General features: G+C 38.9%; 1 protein-coding gene across 2 annotated transcripts; it reads right to left on the bottom strand.

Annotated features, from left to right (window-relative positions):
- Positions 1-2906: 2906 nt before the first annotated feature.
- Positions 2907-9113, bottom strand: LOC121070787 (ADP ribosylation factor like GTPase 14 effector protein). Of its 2 annotated transcripts, XM_040558409.1 has the most exons (5): positions 8987-9113; positions 6315-6821; positions 5145-5275; positions 4189-4412; positions 2907-3421 (listed from the first exon to the last, which is right to left on the bottom strand). In XM_040558409.1, the coding sequence occupies exons 2-5, from the start codon at positions 6735-6737 to the stop codon at positions 3339-3341; spliced, it is 861 nt and encodes a 286-aa protein (XP_040414343.1). In that variant the 5' UTR covers positions 6738-6821; positions 8987-9113; the 3' UTR covers positions 2907-3338. The 2 variants fall into 2 exon arrangements, with proteins under 2 accessions (XP_040414343.1, XP_040414344.1); XM_040558410.1 differs by having other exon boundaries at positions 2907-4412.
- Between the last annotated feature and the right edge of the window lie 504 nt (positions 9114-9617).

Below are 9617 nucleotides of genomic sequence, written 5' to 3'. Positions count from 1 at the left end.
TAAAGACCATGAGAACATCCATTTCTCTTATTAAGTGCTGATCTTGTGCTTGAGTCTGCTATATTTCAGCCTCACAGATGTGGAGGTTGTGCATCTCTTGTCTAGGGCTTGATGCCAGAATCTGTCCAACAAGGAAATCCTCTCTGCCCCAAAGGCAGGGGCTACACCTCTGCATCGCACCAGAAGTGAACCGTCAGGTTTGCAGTGAGCTGATGCCCTCTGCTGGATGTGAGGAACTTTTCAAATGCTCTTTGAAAAGTGTTCTTTTAAAGCAGGATAGTAAGTTCCGAACAGAACCCCTACAAAGAGTGAACTGGACAGCTTAATCACAGTCGTTCACACCTACCTACAGAATTCTTAATATGTGCTTGGAGGAGAGCTGTTAATTTGAAATTTAATTACAGCCAATGAATGAACATAAGAATAGTTTGGGCAGGGCTTTCACTTGGGTAGTCTGAGATGCAACTGAAGATCTTTAAATACAAGTACAGTTCTTTTAATAAACTGTTCCTCTACTATTAGTGGGATTTAAAAGCGTGTATAACTTAAAGTTGGAGAGAAGTGGTTAACCAATTTAAATAAAGAAACACTGTTGTCATGACGATATTAACTGATTAGAAGTCAGTATGAATGTGAATAAAACTTTAGAACTGTTTGCTTGAAGAATTATTGGGGAATAGTATCTGGACTATCGGGGGAAAGATGTTAAATGGGAGTTACTACATGTCTGTACATCCTCCATTCTATTGAGAAATTAGTTGAAATATGCTGAAACTCTGTATCTATTGACATAAATAAGACTAAAAATGCAACCCCCTAAAATTAGTGGGAAACAAACTGAAACTGGAAGCTATGCTTGTTTTTTCATGAGACTAGAGGAACTCAAAGGCTTTAATGCTGATTCTAGCACGGTAAGTAGTAGCTGTTTTTGTCGTATAAGACAGGTGTGCACCTGACCATTTAACTTCTCTGTAGTTATGTCACTTTAGGATTTCAGCATTTGCTCTTGTGCAGTTGTCTATTGGTCTTTTCTGGCTAATATTGATAGTACCTAGACTGAAAAGAACATTCAAATAGGTCTAAAGTTGTCACCTGAACTCAGCTTTCTGCTTTTTCTCCATCCCTTCTCCCTCACATTAGACAACACTAAAGCCCTGAGCCTGTCCTTGTTTGCATACTCATTTAAACCCCATTCAAGCAGAAATATTTAGTTTTTCCAATAAAAGATTTCTCCTGAGAAAGCTAGCTGAAAGACCCCCCCCATTTTGTCTGTCTCATAGGCTTGGTTTTAGTCAGTCTCACTTCATGAAAGTAATCAAAGATCAAAGAAAACTGAAAGTGTGTCCAGAACAACTGAAGTATTAAGCTTGTAACATCAGCTTTTTCTGTAACTATTAATATAGGTGATGATTACATGTTCACCTTGCTCATGTTCTAAATTTGATGTGAATTTTGCTGTGAGAAACAAACCAAAACAGTATTTAGCACTGTACTTGAGATCACATATCTGGAGCTTCTGTTTAATAAAATCAAATTGATCAATGGGACATGCATTATTCATAAAACAGATTATTCTGTTGTCACTGACTTCTGTCTCTTGAATATGTGAAGTTTGTTTAGGCATTAATTTTTGCAATTAATACCCAAGGGCAGAAGTTTTAACAGTAACTGGGGTATATCTGCAGTTGGCCTTTCTCTTTAATGCATGCAGAGCTGCAAATGGTTATAGCAAAATTATGAACTGTGCCTTTTACGGAAAGCAGTTGTTTCTTTTGGCTATATTCAATAGAACATACTGTTTGATAGGCTTAGTTGGAGTACTTCTGAAAGATGATGTAAGTTATTGGGAACGTTACTTTTAGATCGCAATAAAATTTCTGTGTTAGGCTGTTGGAATAACTTTCTGCGGTGTTTAACTTCATAAAATCATCCAGGCAAGTCAGAAATTCATGGCTGTAAGTTCTAAATCTGGTAGGAGGGTAAAATTTGACTTGTAACAGTATGTCTCTAACAGATGCACACAGCAGGGGGACATGGTAGTGTATAAAGACATAATATTCAACTCAATATTATGCTGAACGCTAGGCTTGCGAAAGAAATACTCCGTAACTGAGAGTCCAAAATATGTAAGTAGGGCAACTGAACAGCCAACACTAAAAAACTTTATACAGGAAAAACCCAATGCCTCCTATAGCTTCTGCAGCAATCAACAGTGCTCAGTACTTACTACAGGTTTTCTGTCAAACTGCAGCTCTAAACAATTTGTTAGAGAAGAACTTGAGTGATTTATTTGGGAAAGTCAACATTACTAGTGTAAAGTGAGAGACTGACTGTATTAGCTTTTCAGAGACTTAATGGAGATGCAGAAAAAAAGTTCTAATAATGGGATGCTCTGGACAATTTAAGCTATGGGTGGACTTAAAAGCCTTTCACTTCAATGAAATTCAACAGCCACTGAATTCGAAGCCCAAGCGTGGGATTAGGTGTTAATAAGTTTTATTCAACAAATGGAAGCTTGTTAAGAACGGGTACTGCTGATTCTGGTCAGATTTAAAAATAAAAAAAAAAAAGACACCACTATCAAGCTTACAAGATTGAACTGGCTTTCTCCCCCTCCTTTTCTTTCACGGAGGTATATATTAGTATTTTCATCTAATACAAAATTGTTGTTTACAAGCTGTAACAGTTGCAAATATGGATCAAGCGTGTGATTTTAACTGCTGTTAGGATAAGCATGTTCTGTAGTCAACAAAGTGAATTGTATTAAATGCTATTTGCATGTAATGGAAGCCACAGATATTACTTGTTTGTGGTGTTGCTACCTAGAGAAGAGTAAAGAAATCTGCATGATGATTCTTGTGATAAATGTGGCTGGAAACCAAGGCTAATGAGACAAGCATGCATTGTTTGTTCTGATCAAAAAAAGAAGTCTATTTATTTTCTAAGCAGACCTAACAAATGCAGTACAAAACAATACTTCACTAGGACCAGCAGATGTCAGTAGAACTCAAAGCATAACTTTGGATTTTGGGGTGACAACCTTTGTGACACTTAGCAGAAAACAAAAACAAATAGCAAGATTATGTAACTTTACCACATAAAAGCCTTAAGAAAGCAACAGTTAAGAGTATTCTTGAATAAATCTGACGCAACAAACATGCAGATCTTCCAAGTCTGCCACAGAAGTATAAAGTTCATCCAGCACGTAACACAAACACCAGGGAGTAACACATTAAATGTCAACTAATATTTCAATTACAAAATTTCACTTCCATACATCTTGTAACTTTGCAAGATTTAAGGTTTCTGAGGATAAACGCTGTATGGACCAAAAAATTTCAACTGTTTTTTGTAGCAGTCTGGATATTCTTAGTTTGGGAACAGATACTTGAATTCATTTCAGCTGCATGTAAACCTTTACCTTAAAAACAAGCAAAAAGAAAAAAGAGGAGAGGGCTGTTGAAGTATCAGTCCAGTCCAATTATAGACTGATTACAAATACAGCAAAATTGGTTTCTGTGTAACAATTGAAATAAACAGTACCACAATGAAATACTTTGACATATTAAGCTGTCAAGGCATTGAAAAGTAACACTTTAACAGTGAGGCTCTTACATTCATAAGGATAACTTGATCACAGATCCCAGTAACTCGGATGGGATCTGTACTTCTAAATACCTTTGAATTAAGTCAAATGGAAATGACTGACTTTCAGATGTAGCTGGGATAAATCTATAGAAGATGTAGTATTCACTATTAATACTGGAGAGAGCTTTATTAATACTGGATATAACTTCGCTGATAACTTAAAATAGGGGAGTTTCACAAAATGATTCCAAACAATGAGATTCAGAAAAATGAGGGATACAGGGAGATGGCAAAAGCAGTATAGGAAGTAATGGTGAGTGGCTAATACGTCACAAGAAAATAGCACCTTTATATTTTATTATAGTGCAAGACTGTTCAATGAGAACTTAAATGACTAACAAGACAGTACAAGGTAGAATGAAGTGCAGTAACAAGTAGTATGATTAAGAAAATTTTCATAATCATACTGGGACTGAATGTGAAAGCACATTAATCATGTAGATCGTGATAAATTCCAGTGGATTTCATAAAAAAATTAATGTGTTTAAGCATGGAACATCATACATGCAGGCTAAAAAAAAAAAGAGCATATGCACTAACCAACGTGCTTATTTCGAATGATTTCTCCTCCTTCAATCTCAATCTGCTCATATAGCCACTTGCGGTCACAGCGACATTCAGCTCCACACTTATTGGAACCACACTTTGGGCAAGCATAGAAACACCCCAGGCAATCTTCATCAAGACAGTCACAGAGGTCCATCCCACTGTAAAGCAGTAGTCCCTGGCTATCGTAGACCTTACTCTTGGCTGGTATAACTTGCCTGTATGATGAAAAACAACACTTATTTCCTTGTTAAAAAAGATCCACACATTTTGATGCCAAGCAGCTAACAGATGTGGACAGAAGTTTGCTTTTTTGAAGGTGTTCATTTTAACACTGCATTAATTTAAGATGTTAATGTACTCGACAATGTTTCCCAGCTTTATATTGTATTTCCAGTATAGTGCTTCTGAACTAATTTCAGGAACAGGAAGCTTTTACTTCTTCAATACTTCAAATATTTATTAGGAATAACACTTAAGAATGTTTATGAGGTTAACTTTTTATTACCTTTCAAATGATGTGAAAATCTCCCTTAATTAAACGTAAGGATCTGACTTGCACACTTTTGAAGTGTAGTTACTGAGTTTATTGAAATATGACAACTCCATTATTTCAAGTATACTCGACCTTACTGTATTCAAGTTTAATTTATTATCAGAATTTTATGCATAAATTAATAGCTTCATCTATTATCCATGTCGTATTGTCACACCTAACACACCTAACCTGTTTGGATTTTAAGCATCTGAAATATGGACTGTCTGCTATCACTTTACCTTGTTTTGTTTACATCAATGAGTAACCTTGAACACCCTCAAAACAAAAGCAATGCACAGACAAGCAAAACATCCTCTATACAGAATATGTTAGTGTTATAGGGACACCAACTATCAAATTTTTTATTTCTAAGAGAAAGCTGATGATAACGTAAATACAGGAAGCTGCTCACCTGTCTGAATTAAATGATGTATTTTTTGATTGCAGCCTTCTTTTTTCCCTCTTACTGGTCTCAGGAGTGAATTCAGTCTGCCGCCCTGGATTAGCAAACTGAAGAGACTTCAGAGCCTTAGCTGTACGCCCCTGAACAGAGACAGAAAATCTTACTTCATTATGAAAACAAATCTAAATTCATGAGAAAATATCCAGTCAAACCAGAATACTGCAATAACTTGGTAAACTGTTGACCTCAATGCTAAGCACTGGAGAAGACTTAAGTCGTAAGTGTTATAGTGGAGAACTGTACCAGTCTTAAGAAGCAATAACACAAGCTTTATAGTACAGTTTTAATCAATATTTTCACATTTCACCCCCCCCCCCCTCCCCCTGCCATCAGTGTCCTAATCATGCTGATAGGCATATTGAAAAATATAGTTGGGTAGCTGCTCCTCAAATGCAATCCTATTTTACTATAGGGCATATGAGGATGAACTCTTGCTGATTTTGTTTCCCACACCCGTGAACTTCTTGAACAAAGCATCCAAAAACATACAAGCTGTATTCTGATTTCAGTACTTAAGGCATCACCCTCCCACACCAGTTCATTACTGCCCCTGAACAAACACCGTGGCCTTCGCCATTCAGACACCACACCAGAGTACACTTAATTCACCTCAAAGCAGGTCCACTTGATAATGAACTGCTAGAGACAGTAGATGTTTTTAAAACTGAAGAGACTAAAAAAAAAAGTTTATCTCAACACCCTTAGAAGCAACCTTTTGCAGTGTTTAGTTTTAAGCACATGAGCTTGCTTTTTGCAAGGCTTGAGTAACAGCTTAAAATACTAGCAGCAGTCTGGTACTTACATAATCTTAAAGGAGTAAGTCACCCTAGTACACGTAGTTACTTTAATTATAACAGCCATAATATTTAATTAGGGAAGAGGATTTTTAAGATAAAAAAAAAAAGTGGAATGTGTGTATGCACTCATTTCACTGAGCAGTCCTCCAAGTAAAGGATTAAATACAGTAAATTCCCATGCATCAAAAAGACTACACCCTACACACTAATAGAAAATATATTTCTATTAAAAAAAAAGTTTCCTTATGTAGCACTGAATGAAGCCCAGTTCCAATAGTTTTCAGAATTTAGAGGGAGTGGGTAAACTGATCCATATACATACGTCCGAATCAAGTTTTCTTCTTTGGCGCTCTTCAGATTCGACATCCACGCTTCCATTTATTACCTGCATGCATTTAGGACAAAGCTTCCAGCCAGGTACAAACTGTCTTCCAAACTTGGCACTTAGAAAAGTTGCGTCATCTAAGTCAATTGCACGCAAGTTTTTCTTTGATAGCTTTCTGTGCATATTAAAGGGATCACAACATGATTTTTGCAAGTCTTCAAATCTTTCAATATAAATTTTTGCGTGATGGAAGCAGATAGTGTTGTTCTCTGAAAGGGACATTCCAGTCCTAAGCTGAAGTAACAGTAGATCAGACGAAGATATATCTTGCTTAGTCTTGAAGCCAGTGTGACGGGTATAATAGGTCTTATGACATTCATTGGTAGCTTGAAGCTGAACTCCAACTGAACAAGGATCCATTTTAGTTTATCAGAACAACTTATTTCACTTATTTTGCCTAAAATGAGTTCTCTGAAGTCTCTAGTAGTTTCTATGAAGATCACCCTAGAGAAAGCATTAAAATCAATCAGATTTGTGCTGCAAACCCTTATCTGTAAGCTTGACAGACTAGGTTTAAGTAGCTTAAAATACATTTAAAGAAATTATACTATAGCCTTCCAGTCTAGATAAGACTGAAAATACACTGAATGTAATTTTAGAATTAAGCCATGCATTTTATACTCCCTTCAGAGGCAATTTTTTCCAGCCGTTGTAAGTATTGATTCAGAATGTTTACGCTAGTAGCAGCATCACTTTCTCAAAGGCAATCTGGAAGGGAGGCGTAAGGTGGACAAATTGCTCAGACAGCAGCCTGCTCCTGTCACCAGTCTCCTGGAGGGCCCCCTCTTGGCACCCTCCCAGCTGGGCAAGGAGAGCTGCTAAGATGGCCCACAGGAGGAGAGGGCTGATGGCTGCACAATTCACCCTTCTGGTTTCCGAGTGGTTTCTAGGGAAAAAAAGCCGCTGCACAGGCTCTGATGTCAGTTAGCACTTTACATCCAGCAGCTCTTCCTCATGTGCTCGTCTCATATACTCTCGGGGAGCAAAGGAAGGCCTGAACAGGAGCACGTCAATGCATACAGAGTGCCCCTGAGCCTTTCCAAGAAACATCAGCCCATGGTATATGTGAAGAGCAGTAGCTCTGCATGTGTGCAGTTGTTCTGGTCATTTGGCCTTTGCATGCAGCTCTTTCCACCTGAGTTCTGTGTAAATACTGAGCAGTCATTTAAAGTTACTCGAACACAAAAACAATTGCAAAAAATAAAGCTAGCTATTGCAGTGGTTTTGCCCATGCCAAAGCTTGTTGCTAGTCCAGTGCTAGCCCTAAAAATGAGAGCCTGAGCCAATCTTGTGCTATTTTCTACCATAATAAAATGGGAAAAAAATTCTACCCAAAGAAAGGAATTAATTTGCTTTCCAAAACCTCTGAAAACCTTAAAGTGACTATGACCTAACTAGGATATTAATGTTCACCTACACGCTACTCTGCAAAGACAAATCAGAGACATGAAAAAGCATAGTTATTTGTTCTAACATCTTTTTAATCAACGAAGGTATCAGCCAGTTGTCTAACAGAAAAAGATAGACCGGGATGCTACTTGCAATAAAATAAAAGCAAGTAGCATCACACACAACCTAATGACATGAAATGTGTAAATTTAACCAGTATAAAGAAATATGAACATGGCAGCTTTAGTGCAAAAGCTTATCACAGAGCAACAAGAAGTTAATCGGCCTTAGGGAACACTCAAGGTCACTGCCTTGGGCATTTTTGCAGCAGAAATCCCCTTGATTGTAATGCTTTAGTTTCTTTTAACTAGGTGCATATATTCGAAGCAGTTACACAACACGTTTCCATGTATGCACAGCAATTTAAAGGTTTTGCACAGGACGTGCTACTGTTGAGTGATTCACCTGTTCCAAATATAAACAACATGCGTGGCTATACTTAGACCAGTCAGCTTGTTTTAAGGAATAGTTTTGTATCTTGTTCAAGATGGAGCAGAGTATAAAAATTATTTTTAAACAATGTGTCTCAGCCTACTGTTACGAATGCTTGTGCTTTCAGATCTACAGCAAGAACAACAGAGGCACTAAGAGTCCTGAATGGGGAGGCACAACGTTAAAACACCTGAGTATGAGAAGAAAAAAAAGTATCATTCTGAAAAGAAAACAAGGTTAGTTTTTTTTTTGCACTTTATCTGTACAGAAAGATGTAAGTCAAGAAGTTAATAATTAAGGCTTATTTAATATTGATTTCTCAGGTCAAAGCTGAAACTCTGTGTTTATAAGGACTACAACTAGCCCAGTCCTAAATTGCTAGCTTATCTGAACTCATCTTTGCCGTAATTTCTGTATTCTAAGTCAATTAACAAAGACGTTGTCTTCAAGTTTAGGCCTTGCACGGCTCTTCAGACCTGCACTGAATGCTACAGGTAGAGGACAAGGAGTGTACGTGAGTGAAGTGTTAAGAACTTTTTTCTCGGTGCCTGGTTCTCAGCGCACCAGTCTGTGACCACATAAATGTTCCACTGCCTGTGCCTACTTATGAGCTTCCACTGTGGTGCTGCCTTTGAGTGACTTTGTTTCTCTCTCTGTCAGAAAACCATCTGACAAACTTTACCGTGTTAGTAAACCAGCTAAACTCTGAACTGCTCTTTCTCTTTTACCATTAAACACACGCTGCTTGTCTTTCAGACTACAGTACTCGGTCACACGTATGAACAGTGTTCCTTACAGCTGAGGTAACATTTTATTTCTAGCAGTGATTCAGCCAATACCAACTAACTTGACTCAAAGAGGTCTGCTGTAGGCCGTGCACGAAACTCGCTTCAAATGCCGAGATGTGTGCTTGTGGCTGAGTCCTGCTCTGGCGGGTGGGTGCGCCGATGAAGAAGCACACTAGATAAATATAACAGTAACTCTAAATTCTCAAAACTTGCAGGCGCATCAGAAGGCCGAATTCTTGGCAGCTGCTCTAACTACATAACGCCAGCCTATTTCCTGTGAAACAGAAAGTCACTGCTACGGTGCTCTCCTCGGCAGGCACCGGTTCTGGCAGTACCCAAGCCGCGGGCAGCACCCCCGTTGGCTCCAGCAGCGCCGTGCCGTGTCCCGCGTCCCGCTCAGCCGGCCCCCGTTACCTGGCCGTGCGCCCTCCGCCGCCTCTGCGCCTGGACCCCCGCGGCCGTAGCTCTGCCGGCAGTGGCCATCCGGCGCCGCCTCACCACAGAGCGGACGAAGGGCTCGGAGCGGCGCTTCCGGCCGGGCGCGGGCACGGCGGCGCCCTCCGGCGGAGCG

This window comes from Cygnus olor, chromosome 5, assembly GCF_009769625.2.
Source record: "Cygnus olor isolate bCygOlo1 chromosome 5, bCygOlo1.pri.v2, whole genome shotgun sequence".
Lineage (NCBI taxonomy): Eukaryota > Metazoa > Chordata > Aves > Anseriformes > Anatidae > Cygnus > Cygnus olor.
Note: the sequence above shows the minus strand (reverse complement) of the source record. Positions and strands in the feature narration are given on the sequence as shown.

Coding starts and splice junctions, on each gene's coding strand:
- LOC121070787 (XM_040558409.1), bottom strand. CDS start 6,737: ATGGATCCTTGTTCAGTTGGAGTTCAGCTTCAAGCTACCAATGAATGT. Junction 4,413..5,144: donor ACATCATTTAATTCAGACAG/GTGAGCAGCTTC, acceptor TTCATCATACAG/GCAAGTTATACCAGCCAAGA. Junction 3,422..4,188: donor CATTCGAAATAAGCACGTTG/GTTAGTGCATAT, acceptor CTTGTTTTTAAG/GTAAAGGTTTACATGCAGCT.